Raw genomic sequence first — 18,480 nt, 5'->3', positions numbered from 1 at the left:
CCTGTGTCGTGTGTTTGGGTTTGTGTACAAGTGCGCGCAGAGTGATCGCTTGTTAACTTTCAAAAAGGAATTTAATGTTTACATTGCAGAAACTTGAACATTGACTCTGTCTGACAGTCCAGGAGGATGTGAGCTGATATAATGTCAAGTCAGGAGACATTTTGACTTGTTATTGTAAGAAAAGCACTGGTGTATTCTACCGAGTTGCCGCTTTGTGTACTCGCGGTTTGGGACATTTAATGGAGTTGAACCATTAATAATACACCTGTGCTTTTCCTACAATAACAAGTCAAAATTTCTCCAATTCATTTTTTTTTTAAATTTGTTACACAAACTGCTCTCGTTTCAGTCCCAAAAATTCCACAGCATTTCCAGCCAGCAATTTATCCTGCAACACAAAAGGGCACACATCATATTAGATAGTGGATTGGATATTTAGTGTTTAGATATATATATATATATATTTTTTTTTTTTTCTTAAATCATCAATGTATACTACATTGTCTCCATTTGAAAACTAGAACAACGACAGATTTTTTTTTTTTTTTTTTTTTTTTTTTTAAACATTTATTTCCAGCTTGGAAAAGCTTCTAACCTTCTTTTAAACACAGTTTGTTGTCTGTGCTTTGCCGCTAATAAGCCTTTTCTACATGTCTATGAGTGATAGCCCATTTATGACGGCTTACCTATGAATTGCTTAAAGGAAGGAGAGGTCAATATTATTACCTTTAGTGTGTCATCAAACTCGTCCATGGACTCGATCAGCGATCCCGGCTGCAGCTCACCGAGCGGGAAAGGATAATCTGTTCCCAGCATGACTTTGTCCTGGAAGAGGAATAAAACATGTGAACTTAAACATGTGAAAGTTGGAACAGTTTGCGTGTCGGTGTAAAACATCCTGACGCATCAGAATAGCACGGAGTCGCTGAAAGAAGCCGAGCAAACGGCTTTTGAATCCAAGCCAAGGTCACAGTGGTGATCCAGAAATAAGTCCCGATGTGTTATTTTCATTTTCTCCTCGCTCAAAATATTGGGGGTCCTCTGAACGTTTGGATCCTTTCTTAGCACCAGTAAGTCACGACTTTGTGTCAAATGAATGACGACTGCGAGCTCACTTTTCCGATAACATCGACGAGCAGCTTCAGGGCGACGGGATCGTGAACGAGAGAGTCGGTGTAGAAAGAGCCGAGGTATTTCCGTGGACTCATCTTGTTGTCAACCGCACACAGGTCAGGCCGGACCCTGTGGCCGTGTTCGAGCCTGCCGACGGTGAAGGGGAAAGAGCCACCTGCAACCAGATGAGCAACGGCGTCTACGGTCAAGACGGCAACACGCGGCGGCCCCTCTCATCCGAAATCCAGCAACGAGGTAAGAATCGTTTAAAGTTAAAGGCCTCGTGCCGATTTGAATCTGCTGTGACATAAACATAGTAATCTGGTGTCTTCCGTACCTCCGTGAGCAAAGCACACTTTCAGCTTAGGAAATCTCTCGAAGATCCCTCCAAATATCATCGAGCAAATGGCCATGGTCGTCTCAGACGGCATCCCTTCAAAATAGAAAAAAAAACACAACAAAGCTTTTCTTTGCCCTTGAATTTTAGAAAACATATACACCTGTCAGCCATAACATGATCCTCACTAACAGGTGCAGCATTAAGAAGAATACAAAATCCCAGCAGTGAATCTTCCCTTCGTGAGGATTATAATGTTTAATTGTGAATAAATCTGATTAAGAGAGGTGTAGATTTACTTGAATGACAAAAATATTTTCGTCAAAAGGGGAAAAAAAAAAACCCCTACGAGGAACACCTCTCGGTAGAACGCATGAAGAAATATAGTGATGTGGTTTTGATTTGGCTTCACTGATCATGCCAGGAGGTCGTAGATATTATATTCGCCCTTTGGTTTGGTCTGTGTATAGATGATTAAACACAGAGCTCCAAAGTGATCATTTTTTCATGAGAAAATAGTTTTTACTTTCTTTTGACTAGGCCCGACGTGATATTCAATATGTCCTGTTACTACTCGATCTCCCTCACCTACCAGCCAGGGCAGCCAATACTTAGCCATCCTCCCATCGGTCTGCATGTCCCACGGGTGGACGAATATGGAGCAGCCCAGCTCCTCCGCCGCCTGCACGGAAGACAAAACCGAACGATCAGTGTTTTAAGTGAATGTGAAATTTTTTGCTTTAAGTGCCAAATGAAATTCTGAAGTGTGCAGACAGTGTCGGCAACACTGTCCCCAATATCATGATGTTGTCATATAAGCAATGTGCCGTTGTAGCGCGGTGTCTCACAGCGTAGAAGGGGTGGAGTTCAGGGGCGTTGAGGTCCCAGTTGTTGATGTGCGACCCAATCTGCACCCCAGGGAAGCCGAGCTCCTTCACACAGCGCCTCATCTCCATCACGGCCAAATCGGGGGCCTGCATGGGCAGCGTGCCCAGACCCACAAACCTCCTGGGGTGGCCACGCACCGTCTGGGCCAAATCGTCATTTAAAAGGATGCAGAGATCCAATGTGTCATGAGGTTTGGCCTGAAATTTGAAAATAAGATTCAAATATGTAAATATCTATCCTGTAAAAGGCAAATGCATGTTGGTAATATTCTGTATGTTGTGGAGGATCGTTAGCAGGTTTGCAGTCAACTTTGTAAGTGATTGTGGTATTCACTATTTTCTCCATGAAGCAATAGTAGTCGGTAGATAGAGCTCAGTTATCTGATGCGCAGTAAAACAAAAAAATGTAATCAAATTTTCTCTGATGTAGTTTGCTCTTACCCAATAACTGAACATAACAGGAACAGTTGAAAGGGCCTGAACTGTAACTCCTGAACAACATGATGTGAAAATGGTTTTAGGTATCAGTAAGATTTAACACCAAAAACTTTTTTTTGTGTTGTTCGTGTGTGAATATATATATATATACAAATATATATACCGTGTTTGTCCATGTCTTGTATGCGTGCGTTTGCATCCCAGCAGTTTTCTTGTATCACCCTGAACAGCTTCCCATCCTTCATCATATGTGCTTCACCCTGAAACGCAACATTAACACCAAACTGAACTGACTGCAGTCAACACTGTCTTTTCATGGTAGAGTCTGGATTCCTGGCAGATTTCATTTTCAATCCAATTCGATTTTGTGACTTTTGGAACATTTACATTTCAAAGTGTAACCACACGATGGCAGCAGTGAGTTGACTCTTACTGCACATTTTCTTATCTGTGTGAATCCACACCCGTGTTGCCAAGAGGGTTTCAGTCTTCTTATGTCTTGTTTCACATTAGAATTAAGTCTAATGTTCATCACAAGTCTCGGCTCATGTTTGTGTGCATCAGTGCCACCGAAAGCTCAGCCAAGTGACTGATGCTTAAAGTTACATCGGCTATCCAGCTGCCAGGCTGAAGTGAATCACTCTGCTGATGCAGTGGCACCGTACTGAGACCTGCAGCTGCTCACGTAGCGAAGACCAGCCTGACGGGTCCATGGGCGGAGAGCAGCAGGAAGGGACCTGCTGTGTGCTCAGCAAAGAACGCTCTACCTGTACTGTTTATACAGGGGGGAAAAAAGACGAGGAAAAAGTGACTCACCTTGCAGTGATGGTGAAGCTGGACAAACCCATCATATCCATACCTCTAAAACAAAGGGAAAACACATGATTACTAACACTGCAGTTTAGAAATGTCTCGTACTTTACAACATGTACCGTGCAATAGATTACATATTCGTTGTATTTGATTTTGATGTCGAATCTATGTAATCAAGAGCATGTCTCGGTATCCTGCACACGCCCTGCTAAAACAGCCTGTGAGATCCCATCTGTGAGGCTTTGGTCATCATCCTTTAGGACTATACACTCCAGCTCCCTGTAACAAAGGAGTGAATCCCTTTTGAGGCTGCTGATGCTATGGAATACAAATGAAGCTGCAAATGATCTACTGTACGTGAGCGCTGTGTTTCATATCCGTGCAGATCAGCTGTACTGTGTACTCTGTTGATGCTGCTGAGAGGCTTCAGCTTCTCAAAATGCAAGACGGGTTTTACAGCCTTCTTCAAGTAGCAAAAGCCTGCTTATAAAAGAAATGTATCAATGCTGGTTCAACAGTAGAGTCGATATGAATCTAACTTGAATGTTATTTTTAAGATTCTCTGGTTCTTTAACAGCTTGAAATCTTGTTTTATTTCCCTTATACTGCATGATTTTTCCCCCCCCTGACTTTTATAACGGCTTGTTAAAAACAAGATTTCAATCTGATAACGTGTTTAAAACATTACAAAGGTCTCATTCGCTCTCTTTAGACCTCAGCTATAAAACGTGACTAAACACAATGTGACTGATGTTGACAGACCTTTTTAAGTAATCTTTGTGTGCGCATGATTGTTTTTTGTACTAAAAGATAGATTTCCAAGTTTTGACCTGGTCAGAATATGGTATGGAAATAAACCTGGTGGAGATATACATGCTATGTACAGTATACATTTCTTTACTACAGAAAGAAAGAAAGAAAGAAAGAAAGAAAGAAGGAAAGAAGGAAAGAAAGAAAGAAGGATGAAGAGAGATCTTGTGGAGTGTGAAGACATCTGGCTGTAGACCATGTCGCCTGTATAGCACTAAAGGTGGGAAATCATTAGCTCAGGCCTGTGACAGAGACATAAGGGCAGGAACAGATAGACCAAGGCCAGTGTCATTGATTAAAGTTTAACCATCCACAGAGAGCACAGATTTATGGAGTGAGCTGTTAAACTCCTCGCTATCACGCCACTGGAAAAACTCACATAGACATACAGTTTGTGTTACGGGCATTGAACTGAATTTACGCTCTGTCTGCTACAGAAGTGCTACAGACAGATGTGTGTTTTTTAACCCACTGAACTACTCAAAATGAGATGGAGTCTAGATTGGGAGGATCTACTCCCGCTGAGGCTCCAGATTGTTATAAAAACCTCTCAGATCCTTAAAGAGCCGGCATCTGGCAGTGCCTACCTGCTTCAAATCGGGCCACTCCTTCGGTAAAATATGATTGTGAATATCAACCTTCATCCTAAATGTTTACTCTCCTGGAAGCGTGGAGGTCTGCCGCCGCCAGATACGCTGCGTTAACTGTGGGCAAACTCACCCCCCGCCCTCAGACAGAACCAATGACTGGCAGGTGAATGGCTGCTGCTGGGACACCCTCGTCATTTATTACCTAATCCATAAAACAAGCAGGGTGAAATCATTAGTCTGAGGGCGGAGGAGGGGTGTGTGTGTTTAACGTCATCGATGTTGATATTTAGAGCCATTAAGTTGTATTATGGGATACAACTACATTTACACAGACAGTTGGAAAGCAGTCTTATTTTGGCTGCCTATATTATACTTTGAGTTTTGTGCTTTTTTTTTTTCTTTTTTTTCTTTTTCTTTTTTATAGATCTATGTTTACTTTTCAAGATGGTACAGACACATTATGATTACAGCTGGCTTCCATTTTTGCAGTTCATTTCACTTACCTACAGCCCATAAAAATAATTAGCCATCCAATATTAGGCTACTGAACTGATCCTTTTTTTTTTTTCAATTCATTAACTTATCCTCACCTGTGCACAGTCCTGCGTTTTGGCGCTACCTGGTGGGTAATTAATGTAACCATGTGAAAATAAAATATAGGGTCATCTGTAGTGGCTTACAATATAACATTTTTAAGTTGCTTAAAACAAGCTATGGTCGTCCGCTGAACATCTCTACATGTGCTGTTTTGCAGAATTCAAACTTTATGTCAAACTAAAATGCTTGCAGGACAGATGTCTCTGAGCATTGCATGTAGTGTCTCTGTATGGCAATTAGATGCCGAGTTATGAGAGGAGGAGAAAAGGAGGGAAGGGGAGGAGGGAAAAAAAAACTTGCTGGCACCGCCTGCCAGATTCACAGCAGATCTCAGCCGTTTATCGCATCGCCGGATCTAACCCTAAACTGTCTAACTGGCTCAGTCGGACAGGGGATTTTCATAGAGCCTTGACTTCTCTCAGAGGGAGTTGCCTCGCTATCGATGTTGGGGAGTTAAATCCTTTATCTCCCATCTCCTCTTATCGGCATCTCTTGTCTTCAACCCCCCTGCGCAACTGAGACGACACCGGTGGACGCGCTGGATGGCTGCTGCACTTCGCGAACCGATGTGAATCTTTTTTTTCCCCCCCATCTTCCTCTGAGACTGAAAACAAAACAACCGCAGCAACAATGACAGACCAGATGACCCAAGACTCCTACCCTGTCCCAGACCCGACTGTTGTGGATCCCTCCCCGGCCACGGTGCGGAACGGCCAGTGCGCCCCAGATGGCTTCACCAACCACCATCACCAGCAAGCCAAAACCCCCACCGAGCCCGAGTCCTTCACCATGGGCCAGGAGATGAAAATCACAGACAGTGTGGAGGGAGAAGGTAACTTCATATATCTATGTGATGTTGGGTATTTTAAAAAGTTGTTCGTGTGCGTGTTAGGGGCGGCCACGGCGAAAATAGGGTGGGTATCTTTTTTTTTTTTTCACCGTGAGGTATTTTTAGTCTGCTTTGAATAATTTATGATTGTCATACATCAGCAGGATTCATATTCAAGGAACTCTAAAGTTGAGTTCAAAGCTTTAAAAATTGCTTTTGGCTCTCACGGCCAGTCATTCATTCATGTATTCATTTATTTCACGAAGAAAGCCTACATTACCTGTGGGGACAGAGTTGCCTGTGGGCATTATTTTTTTTAATTTTTTCTTAAAACATGCTACCAGAGGCACTGAGAGACTCAGCCTGCTCTCAGCAGGTTTCTGAGAGGAGTCACATGCATGTCTAACAAACCTGTAAGTGTGCATTTGCCTCAGCTCCCGTGTGCGTTTGTGATTTTTCTGCTATATAATCGCATTCATTATTTAATATGCATAAAACTTGTGAAATATAAAAATTCCACAGGGGATAAAAAAAATAGTGCCTCAGTCATACATTAAACCCTAAAGCCTGTAGCTTAAGTTGTAGACGATCCTTTAGGTTTTTAAAATGCAGGCCTCTGTTTACTAGATCTGGTTTAAAGAGGTAATTAACATGTTAATTAAACAGTGTTTCTTCCTATCCTGCTAATTATGCTCACGTGAATGAGAATGTCTTGAGTAATGAGGGAAATCTACAGTTACTGTATTTGGTGTTTTAACTGCAATGATGTTTGGTTTTGAATATTTTCTAAGATCTGGAGTCAACTTATCTGCCTAATGCCCACCCAAGAAAATACCTTAATGAACGATTAAAAAAGACAGATGCCAGCCGCCATCTTTTGGCTGCTCTCTGTTATTTGTTGTATCTTGTTAAATCATTTTTTATTTTGTAAACGGCTTTAGGACACATTTTAGTCAGCAGATTTCTAATTTATTAAGAAGACTTTTAATTTGATTGTAGACTTTAAAATAATTGTAGTCAGATCCCCTGATGACATCACTATGCCATCAGCAGGGGTTTCTTTCTCAAGCTTGACAAACTACCTCTAGAACCATAGACATTAACATTATAGATGTTGTTCAGTGTTTTTTAAGAGGCTGAGTAGTATTATTTAAGTTTTTTTTTTTAAATATATATATATATATATATATATATATATATATATAGAGAGAGAGAGAGAGAGAGAGAGAGAGAGAGAGAGAGAATTAGGGATGTAATATGCCAATATTTTTCCACTGTGGTTAGGTCTAGGCACAAGAACAACTAGCTCAGGTTTTGTTTTTGGGTAAAAGTAGAGGACCTTTGTTAAAATAGCTAATAACCAACATGCGGTTAAGGTTATGGAACAGCCTTGGGTAAAAGAAACATTGATTTTATGTTTAAACAGAGAAAGGAAGAGTTGTCTTCTGGGTGATGAAGCTTGTAATGTTTTGTTCACCCATCCATCCACCCCAACCTCCTCCCTATGCAGACTTTGTAGCTCTAGAACTTCTTCACCCTACTGCCATTAATGAAGGAGCTATAGGATAATAAATTGGTGGAGTATCCCTTTAAATGTATGTAATGCATTATATTGCTCTGCTGGTGTTGGCCGCTGAGGTGATGTAAATAAAGGTCATTACTTGCAGAGATATAAAAGGCTTTATAAGCACTAACGTAACATATTACGTGAAATGGTGACCTCGGATTGAACTCCAGTTAATAAATAGTAAAGGTTTGAAGTAGGCTTTCGGATTTTTCAAAAGCTTAATGAATTTATCTCTTCAGCTCACATGCCCCCAAAGAATATATTCACCAATGCATTTCCTTTTGCACATGTTATCAGCCTTTTAAGCCACATGCCTGATGTTGATTATTTTTGGAAAAGAAAGGTGTGATAGAGACAAGTGTCAGGACACACACACACACACACACACACACACACACACACACACACACACACACACACACACACGCGTGTGAGTGAATGAGTCAGAGAGATGTACGAGATGTTGAGCACATGCCTTCTGTCTGATCCCCCAGTGAAGGATCATGTGAGCAGAGTGATTTAACATGCTGCCTCACTTCCCCCCTCTGAGACACACACGCACATGCACACACGCTAGTTTGCTAGTTTAGCTTTTAACAAAGTTTGTCTTTAGAGTTGAACATCCCAGTTCTAACACCAAGTATTATTTATTTGTCAATGCTTTTTGAGTAGCCTTTATTTGGGGCTAAATGTGCATTCATGTTAATTTTCTTTTTTAATTTTTTTTTTTTTTTTTAAGTGAGGTTTTATGCTGCTATGTATACTGTTGAATAGGTATAAATTGTTTGGGTAATCTTTGTCAATATTCAGTTCTGAACAATTGTATAGTGGCTTTGTTTGCCTGTCAAAAGGGTGTGTGTTTGGAAAATGTCTCTCACTTAAGTGATTTGACCATTTCTAAGCTGGGAAATAATATCCATAGAAAATCACTGCAGCAACTCCAACCCTATTTAACAGTTTGATCAGGTTGTAAAATAAGTGTCTTGCAATTAGGTAATATGATACATTTTATTTCTCCCGATTCATTTTGTTTTAAATAATGCACATTGAAGTGCATCATTGAAGCTCTATAAATTAGGCCATGTGATTCTCACCCTTACAAACTGTACCAAACATTTTCCAAGAAGACTGTATACACAAACAAGCATTTCATGAACTTAGATTCATTTCCTGGAGACTTCCTTGAACCAAAACATAACCTTAACCTTAAACTGACCCTAAACTAACCCTTCACCCTAAAAACTGAAGCAAGTAAAAGTACACAAAGAGCACACTTGCATACAAAGTTGCACAGTGAGACAGTTGACTTAATTTGCCCTGATTGAAGCCTTCCAGATGATGTTATAGCTCCCTTTATGCACAAGCCATGTGAGCTTCTTAATTTTCTTTGATTGTGTATCTTGAAACAAATCGGTTTCAGCTTGAATAACAGAATTGTCTTCAATTGGATGTTGAATGAGTTTCTCTTTCAAGCGTATGGTCTGTTGTGATGTTTTCCCCTTCATGTCACACATTTTTAGGAAACCATTATGAGAATAACACTGAAAGTATTACATTGTTGATGCAAGGCTACTAAATATACACATGCTGAAGACGCCGAGGTGAAGACTTCATAAAAAAAAAGTTTTCTCTTTAAAGCTACAAGAGTCTTGGAGTATATTTGGCTGATTTTCCCCAAATGAGAACTGTGACCTTTTACTTCACAAGAGTAAAGACACTTAAGCTTTTTTTTTTTTAATGAAAAAGCATATTTTATTTTATTTTTTATTTTTTTTGGAGCATTTGGGCAAAGTAAGTCCAAGCAGTTTATTATTTGGAACAGTTGGCAGTGTTCACTGGTGGGAAGCTGCTGAGGGACCATATCCGAGTAGCGGCACCATCCTTCTGGATGCACCATCTCCCTGTGTCTACACCCACATCAGAATAAAAGTGGTAATTGGCAGCAATAAGAACTGCATGCAAGGTGAGCTGGTCACTCGCAGCACAAGAAAAGGGTGATAGACTTGGTATAATTGAACTATTGGGGCAATAAGAGTTCAAAATGAACTTAGACAAATTGCACTGCAATATTATGTAACGACGAGTACCCCAGCAATGAGCTTTGAAAACACAAATATCTTATGAAAACTGAGAAGAACTTTCCTCAGGGCATTTGCAAAATGTAAAATGTGACACTGGAGGAGTTTTGTAAAGTCTGACAAAGCTAAATTTGAGAATTTAAAGTCTCGAAGCACGAGCATGGAGACTCTAAATTCTCATTATGTTTTTATTTAATTCTTTTAACATTGTGTGCATTATAAATGTGCGTGTGGAAACTCAAAGATGTTGATGACAAGGAGGGTCTAAAAAAACCATAGTATTGGTTGCATAATGGTTAATGTATGATTATTTTGGAGCTTGGTCCATATTCAAGGAGACTTATCATGCTTGTTTCCAGGTTTTTTTGTTTTTATTTTGCACTTGTGACTTGACTGGTACTGGATTGGATCAGCTGGAGGGACGTTCTGCCTGTAATTGGTTGTTACGTTGTGGGAGGGTTGGGTTAGGGTTAGGGACAAGGTTCGGGACTCATTGATTGACACTAAGACAACCAATCACAGCAGTGTAGACTTTAAAGTAACCTTTCCTCTTACTGATGCAACCTGACCCCACTAACAGATACTTTCTCATTCTCAAATCAAACCATGCATGTTTGAGGCCAAATCGGATCTGAAATATTGGAGTAGACAGCACAAACACACGCAGGATTGTACTGCTGTAATCTTTGAGCAGCTTATGCTTGTTACTAAGTTGTTGTCATTACCTGTTTATTGTGGAACATTGTGGCAGTTTTAGTCTTTCTGACTTTTTCCTCAACTTTTTTTCTATATATAAGGTTGACCAGTTTGACAGACTTTTGGCATTGCAATAAAATCTCTTGAGCATAATTACCTTTGGTGTTAGAGTGAGTGAGTGAGTGAGTGGGTGGGTGCATGTCTATACTCCACGGCAGGCTGTGTCTGGAGCAGGTGACCGTATAAAGAAATCTGCCGAGTTAATATCATTGTCATCGCAGACCGAATGTTCAGAGCAGTCTGAATCCTGAGCTTTTTCTCTCAAAGGAATTAAAGTTACATACGTTCAGTCATTATTTTAAACTTTGGCCATCATTGATATGAACATTTGATGCTGTACATTATATATATGACAGAAAATAGACTAAAAGTCAGGATAGCTCAGCTTTTGCTGCTCTGATTTCTACAATTCTTTTACAATCTGTTTGATTTTTGAGGCCCAAATGCATGGAAGTGTGACACTAATGTAATGTAGTTCTCTTTTAACTGTTAAAGTTGTGCTTGGTAAGAAGCAAGATAAAAGCTTTTCTGCTTTATGAAACAATCATGACTTTATCAGCTCTCTATCAGCAGTGGTTTCTGGAATGATTCTCTTTTGTGACGCATACACACACACACGCACACACTTAAAGGTCAGAGTTGTGTTGCCAGTTACAGTGAACGTTTTCAGCGTGTAAGTTCAGGCAAATTGCTTTTTGATATGTTTTTAAGGTTTAATGTTTTTTAATCAGGTGTCAGAACTCAGACTAATATTGATTAGCTTTTAAGAGCTGATGTGAGTTTGGGTGGATATGCAGTCAGATTTCCGGTTTCCTGCAGATCAACCAATGTGTCATATTGACAATTTACAAATTTAGGAATACATATTTACAACAAAACTACCCATTATTGGGGAGATTTCCAATAAGAAACAGAAAATAAATATTTTCAGAAATATTCCCAGACATTCAGTTGACTTTAAAAATGGAGAAAGCACAGCAGAGGAGGTGGTTTACTCTGTGGAACCATTTTTAAGTTTTTGTAAATGTTTTTTTATCACACACGAACTGAGTATCACTCAGCACCCGAGTGCAAAAACACATTTTCAGCTCCTTCAATTGTTCTTATCTGCCAGTGAGAGAAAGGAGTAACACGAAAGAAGTCCCCAAAACACATTTAAACTCCTGAAACTGAACAGATTTAGTCACAAATGTTATATTGTTAAGGAGTCAAAATTCAATGTAAAATGTCCTACTTGTACAGATTCAGTTTCCAGGCTTTTATTGGCAAACTTTGTAAACTACACCTAAATTAGGTTTTGAAAGTACCTTCCAAACAATGAGCGCTGAATTTTATTCCAATCATTTGTTTCAGTGGGGTCAGAGGTTTTGTTTTCCCCTTCATTAGATCCCATTATCTCCTTGTTTTTGTTGCAACCATGAGCGTCTTCGACATAAATTACTAGGATAGAATGACAACCAACAGCATTAAAATGTCTTTAGGATGTAAAAGTTCAGGATTATGAATAATGCATGAATCTGCAGAGCCATCCTCATATTTCATGACAATGAAAGAGCTCGAGGCGGTTCAGAATCGGGGCTGTTTTGTCTGTGACTTCAGGCAAAGTCTTCTCACACAACAGCAGGGCTGAGACTCAGGGATATTCTGCTTCAACACCAGCTCTGTTTTGACTGTTTGGGTGGTTAAACAAATGCTTTCCTTGTTCTCAAATGAAATTGTACAGTTGGCAATTTGTGTCAAATTATTTATACAATGCTTGACTTATTAATATGGACTTTTTCATTTTGATTGTTATCTAATCATTTTGTATGGCTGTGAGGGAATACTTTATTCCCGTGTAGTCGTGAGTGCTCACGATGGAGTGGTAGCGATATATCGGGGCTCCTCTTGGAGTTCTCTTCAAGTCTGTGAAGGCTGGTGAAGAGAGTTGAACTTCAGAAGCTGTCCCGGAGCTGTGCTTCACCCACGACCTTGAATATTCATTATAACAAGGGTTTCCAGGCACTACACAATGTTTTGTGTCCCTCAGTGTGAATTCAAAATGGCCTCTGTGCTCTCTTGAAAGTTGATGAGTATTATTTAACAAGAAGGATGTATGGGGGGGTATGGAGGGTTAATTAATGTTCAAAACAGCAATAATTACTCGTTGATGAGTCTGCTGGGCCTCTCACAGTCGAGTCGATATAACCGGTACACCAACAAAACTTTTCTGTGCTCCATTTGTCCGTGGGTCAGATGTTTTTCTACTTGAAATTTGTACTTTGAAAATGCTCTTTGAACAATACCCTAAATGTTGTTCAATTTAAAAACACGAGTCTCACGGAAATTCCACAATATTGTGTTATGGATATAATCTTTTCTTTTCTTATTTTTTTTGGTCAGTTTTGTATGCGGTATATTGTTTCACATGACCAGATATTACAGTAACCATTAGCCACATTGACTTGTCCATTATATTGAAGGCTTTGTCTTAGTACCAGCATACAATTTATTTTGCTGGCTGGTTCTCCATATCCTCCACAGCACCAAAATCAACTGTTGGTACTCTGCTAATGGTAGCATAGATTCTGCTCAGTCATGATGTCGGCATTGTGTGTCGCGTTGAGCCACCACAGCATCTGGACTGAGAAGCATCTGTAGAAATCTTGAGTGCAATCGCATTTCAAACCACAAATATAGTTCCCCATTTCATGTGGTTTATTTTAATTTTTTTTGCCGTCCAGAGTTTAAAGAAAATCAGAATATGACAGAATACGGATTTAGGCTGCCAGTCTTAACAAGGCTATAATAGTCAAGAACAAAGGACTCTCTTTAAAATATGTTGAATTTATATAAGTTTTAGTATGTGCAACAGAGTTCTTAGCTCACTGTTACTTAGAGCAAAGATCTGTGGGGCTCAGAAATTCATTCACAATCTTGTACCTTTTGTTAGTCAATACAACTTTATTGATTATTTAAGGTCGAAAAGAGTTTAATTCCCTTTTAAGTGAAAGCTCAAATGACTGCTTACATTATGTCTGGCTGCCTGATGTGATCACACAATACAACTTTACATCCAATGAACTTTACAAAACACAGACAAAAAGAAAAGTGGAATATGTCCTTGTAACGGAGTTTATATGTTTCACTGCAGGTCTCCTTGAGAGCAGCATGCGCCTGAAGCCCCACGAGGCACAGAGCTACAGGAAGAAGGCACTCTGGGTCTCTTGGATCTCCATCGTGGTCACACTTATACTGGCTGTGGCAGCTTTCAGTAAGCATTTAACACACTCATTTTTAAGCATTCAAAATGTGCCTGTACACTGCCACGAGGTGACTGACTGTGGTAGATTATCAGATCGGTCGTTAGAACACTGTGGTTGTTTTTTGTCACTTCCCTATTGACTAAGAGGAAATGTTGTCATGTAAACGTCCGTTCTAGTAATGTTGCAAACGCGTAATAAGTTTTACAAACCTTTATAACTTGGAGTCGTAAAGGATGCTAGAGGTTTGAGTTATTTCGTTTTTTTACGAAGGTGAAAACAGTCGCAATATTTTGTGTTTGCATTATTTGTTATTTTAGGTCAAAGGTCACAATTGCTACTTTTGATGTAACAGTAAAAAAACATTTAAATTAGACTTTGAAGTTTTATATCTGCAGGTTGAAAACACGCAAATTTGTTAGATTGAAGGTGTTAGCGTAGAATTTGCTAATTTTAAATGCTGAAGTTTATTTGACTTGATGTTTTGAGCCTTTATGTGAAGAGGAAAGATGTTACTTATAAAACAGCCCGTGAAAAAAACACATTGATTCCATAGCTTGTATGCATTAGTGGAAAGTCCAGTTGCCATCAGACAATACTGAGAAACACCATTGTCTGGCTGACTGAGACTCTTCAAAGACACTTTGTATGCGTGTTGTATATTTGCGACCTCTTTGAGTTATGAGCGTGTTGAGAATTGAAGCAATGCGCCCGTAATCTGTCACTAATTTCAAATTAACATATCATGAGTGTATAACGACTGAGAGCATGTGCCTTTTACCCACATCGATGAAGGTCAGCTGTTGAGAGAAGCGAATGAATGTCACACGGCAATTATTTTCAAAGTTGATCTGTGCTGCGGTTAAGTGGTGCTGCAGATTTATACTTTGTTTTCACAGAATTTGGTTTGGTACCTTAAATATTGCACAACAAAGAAGCACTATTGATTTATCAGATGTGTTTTGTAAGATATGTACTTTGGAGCATTTCAAAACTATTTTAGTAACATATCTTACTCAACAGATAAAATAATAAAGGTTTCCAAAACGTGTCAGAAGAAGATAGGAGATGCTGAGAAATTGTATGTTTTACTTTCAGGTTGAGGCTTTAATCTCATACGTTCAAAACTCTATACCCTCATGATAAACTCCACAAAATGCTGGCTTAGGCTTGTTCTTTCAGTCACAGTCACGTCGGTTATTAATCCATCTGCAACAATTTTATGCTTTCAAGCTCTCTGCGCTTATGTAGCAACTGATTCCTGACGGTTAATATAACATGTACAATACAACTAAAGATATCAGATTGAATGTAGTTGTTGATGTATTGGCTATCATTTCTTAAACACTTTTAATTAATTAGGAGTAGGTTTGTTGATACTGTTAAACTCGACTTATAACAACAAGCATAAGAACATTCTTCAGTCTAAAATAAACTTGTCAGCATCCCATTTCATTTTAAGGAAAGAAAGAAGTTCCTTTTTAAATTCTGTTTCATCCTCTTGGTTTTTCTTTTTGGGTGTTTTTCAGAGTACATATTGTGTACCACAGGGATCCTTCTGACATCATGACAGAATGTAGCAATCGTTACAACTTGTCTTATGATGTGCAACAGTATGTGTGACATGTACAGCACTGTGTGGAGTGCAAAAGGAGATGCTGCTTTGTCATCCTGGCTAAGCATTAGTTTCAAGTCACAATGCTTCCAAATCTATTCAAACCCTTTTGTCTTGTCCGTTTTGTGCTGATGAAGCATTTTTTTCTTTCTTTCTTTTTTTTTTTTAAAGCAATGTATCTGCCTGGATTCAAGTGAAACTACAAAAGAAAGCGATTGAAGTTAAAGTGCTTAAAGGAGATTTGACATAAGAGAAGTTCTTATACACACATTTTCCAAACAGGTCCAAGGATTTGAACCAACCTGGCCAAGAGCCCTTTAAACAATCTAACAAGACTCCACTTTAATTTGAAGAAATGCCATTACACTGGATGCCATAGAGTCAGCAGTAATCCTTAAAAAAACTCCCCTAAAAGTTCCATCCATATGTAAAGGAGTTTTCTTATATAGTTATTTATGTCATAACAAACACATAATTAAAGCAAACTGATTTCTAATTAGTTAAAAACAGTGCAGGTGTCAGACTTATTGTGCATTCAGTCAGCCACACAGGAATAAGCATTAAATGTTAACATGTTTAAGTTAGAAATATTTGAATGGAAATATTAGACACACAAGTTCTTCAAATGAAACTGAAGTGAAACAGTGATGTGAATGCTGGCATTAATTACCACATCTCTCAAATGATGGATAACCTTTAGTTAATGGCATTCCCGTTGTTATTTTATATTCTTCATTCTCGTTGAGTGAAACCACTGTGAGGATGAATGAAAAGAGGCCGCACAGAGTGGGGAAATGTAGAATGTTTTTCCTCGTGTTTGTACTTATGAACATTGTCAGACTGTGAGCACAGAGAGACTTTAGCAGAAGAACACGATGACCTACAAAAATATGATCGGCTGAAACTGAGGGGAGACGGAGAGAGGCTGGCCACTGGGAGACGAAAGAAGAAGAGAACGGAGGGATGAGTCGCAGGAAAGTGTAGACGAGCTCTCCTCCGCCAGTCATAACTGCAGCCCCGGGAGGACGAGTCGGGGGCACTGGGTTAGGAAATAAAATATGAATGGAACGCCTCCTTCGTCTTTTGCCACATGGCTTTAAAGGACAGAAAGGCAGAGGATCTGTAGACATATAAAAAGTACAGTGAAGGAGAGTAGAGAGGGTGAGATACGGATGGATAAGGGGGAGTGAAGCTCTGAAAGGTACGATGGCACCAGGGGGCTGAGGCAGGACAGAGCAGGATGAGTCCTGGCAGGCAGCATCGGGGATTTAATGGCTCAACTTTAAAGAACACCGGCATGCCGCTTCCTCCTGCTGGTGGCCTAGTTTTTCATCTTTCAGTTTCACCATCTTTTATCTTCTATATCTCCTCAGCTTATTTCCTTATTCTCCACTTTCTTTACGTCTTCTCTTCTTTCGCTCCTCTCCCCCTTTATTTTCCCTCTGTTCTAATATGCTGGAAAAGTCAAAAGACTGTTTAAATCTATCAATCTGTATCGAGTAATGTGCATAGCTTTTACGAGTTTTCTTCATGCTTCCTTCATTCACTTGTATATCTTTCACCTTGTTTCTGACAACCTGTTTTGCTTCTGCTCTTTCCCTTTACGCTTTTTCTTCTTCTTCGGCTCCCTTTTTTTCTCTCTGAGGAAATCTGCAAAGATCCTCTGCCCGTCTCTGACCTTTAGCAGTATTTTAACATTTAGAAGGGATGAGGGTTTCTCTTCTGCTCCACTTCCAATTGTATTGACTCCTGAATGTCTCGGTCATGAATGGCTACGCTGTGTTAATTCCCAACCTTTCCTATGAAGCAGTCTTTTTGTGGCTCGCAATTCACCTGTGATAGTGGCACGACTCTTTGAGGCTTTATCAGACATATCAGGCTCAGAGCTCAGAGTGAGCAGGGACCACACTTCAAGAGGGAGGTGTAGGTACGTATGTTATTGTGCTGTATGGTTAGCTGTAAGCTCTCCAGCTGAGTTTGACGGAATCATTAAATGGACTTTGTGAATGAAAAACGCAGGAAACCAGAAGATGGCAAAACATTTCCTGGATGTATTGTAACATACACAGACAAGGATCTTTATAGTCCATTTCTAAATAAATGAAATAGATGATAACTTTGGTCAAAATAAAATATTCATCATTTGAGAAAAACAAAAAAAATAATTTGAATTGCCTACGTGGATGAATTAAATAAAAATAATTGTTATTAACAAAAAAAATAATTCTGCAGCAGATGCCAGAAATGCGTGATCATTTCTGTTGTTTAATCTAAAAAGACACTAAATGTTAGTCCCAAAACAATATTAGATGAATTTTTCATGCCAGCATTGTACAATCCAAATTTTCATACATCGCAATAACAGACCTGTTGAAACCTCGAGCAGATTTGTATCAACATCTGATTAGAACAGTGATGATAGAAATAACTGAATCTAACTGGTACTTGTTTGGTAGTCGCATCAATCTAACTATAATTAAGCCTTAATGTATTCTACATTGAAAACTGTTACAGCAGATATGAAAATATGATAAAACAGCATCTTCTGGCCTGGGAGTAACTTATTAATAATGTCATTATTATAATTATACAATTTAAGCATCATTAAAGCATTGTAAGATGCATTTCCTTCCACATAAAACATTTGCAAAGCCAGCTTTTTGATCATTTTTAAACCTGCATTGTTTCCTGTATTAGTACTTGCAGATGAGTGGAATCATTGGCAGGGATGTGTGTGTGTGTGTTCATGTGTACTTGTGCAAACAAAATGGAGGCCACCCATAAATACATTGCTTCACTACTGATGCT

General features: G+C 39.3%; 2 protein-coding genes across 3 annotated transcripts in view; one reads left to right on the top strand and one right to left on the bottom strand.

Annotated features, from left to right (window-relative positions):
- Nucleotides 1-49: 49 nt before the first annotated feature.
- Nucleotides 50-5,113, bottom strand: acmsd (aminocarboxymuconate semialdehyde decarboxylase). 2 transcript variants are annotated; one of them, XM_069154773.1, is made up of 10 exons: nucleotides 4,986-5,113; nucleotides 3,592-3,636; nucleotides 2,939-3,035; nucleotides 2,779-2,828; nucleotides 2,299-2,535; nucleotides 2,039-2,132; nucleotides 1,451-1,546; nucleotides 1,116-1,288; nucleotides 727-825; nucleotides 50-388 (listed from the first exon to the last, which is right to left on the bottom strand). In XM_069154773.1, exons 1-10 carry the CDS (start codon nucleotides 5,040-5,042, stop codon nucleotides 326-328), a joined length of 1,011 nt encoding a protein of 336 aa, XP_069010874.1. In that variant the 5' UTR covers nucleotides 5,043-5,113; the 3' UTR covers nucleotides 50-325. The 2 variants fall into 2 exon arrangements, with proteins under 2 accessions (XP_069010874.1, XP_069010875.1); XM_069154774.1 differs by lacking the exons at nucleotides 2,779-2,828; nucleotides 4,986-5,113 and having other exon boundaries at nucleotides 3,592-3,635.
- Nucleotides 5,114-5,885: 772 nt separating this feature from the next.
- Nucleotides 5,886-18,480, top strand: part of tmem163a (transmembrane protein 163a) — a 62,708-nt gene continuing 50,113 nt past the window's right edge. The window contains 2 exon segments of the mRNA XM_069154768.1: nucleotides 5,886-6,417; nucleotides 13,949-14,068. Of these exon segments, the coding sequence (XP_069010869.1) occupies nucleotides 6,216-6,417; nucleotides 13,949-14,068 (322 nt within the window). The 5' untranslated portion in view covers nucleotides 5,886-6,215.

This window comes from Embiotoca jacksoni, unplaced genomic scaffold (genome assembly GCF_022577435.1).
Source record: "Embiotoca jacksoni isolate LCO1_2020_lvr unplaced genomic scaffold, fEmbJac1.0.p SCAF_2, whole genome shotgun sequence".
Lineage (NCBI taxonomy): Eukaryota > Metazoa > Chordata > Actinopteri > Embiotocidae > Embiotoca > Embiotoca jacksoni.
The sequence above is the reverse complement of the archived record's forward strand: the minus strand, read 5'-3'. Positions and strand labels throughout refer to the sequence as shown.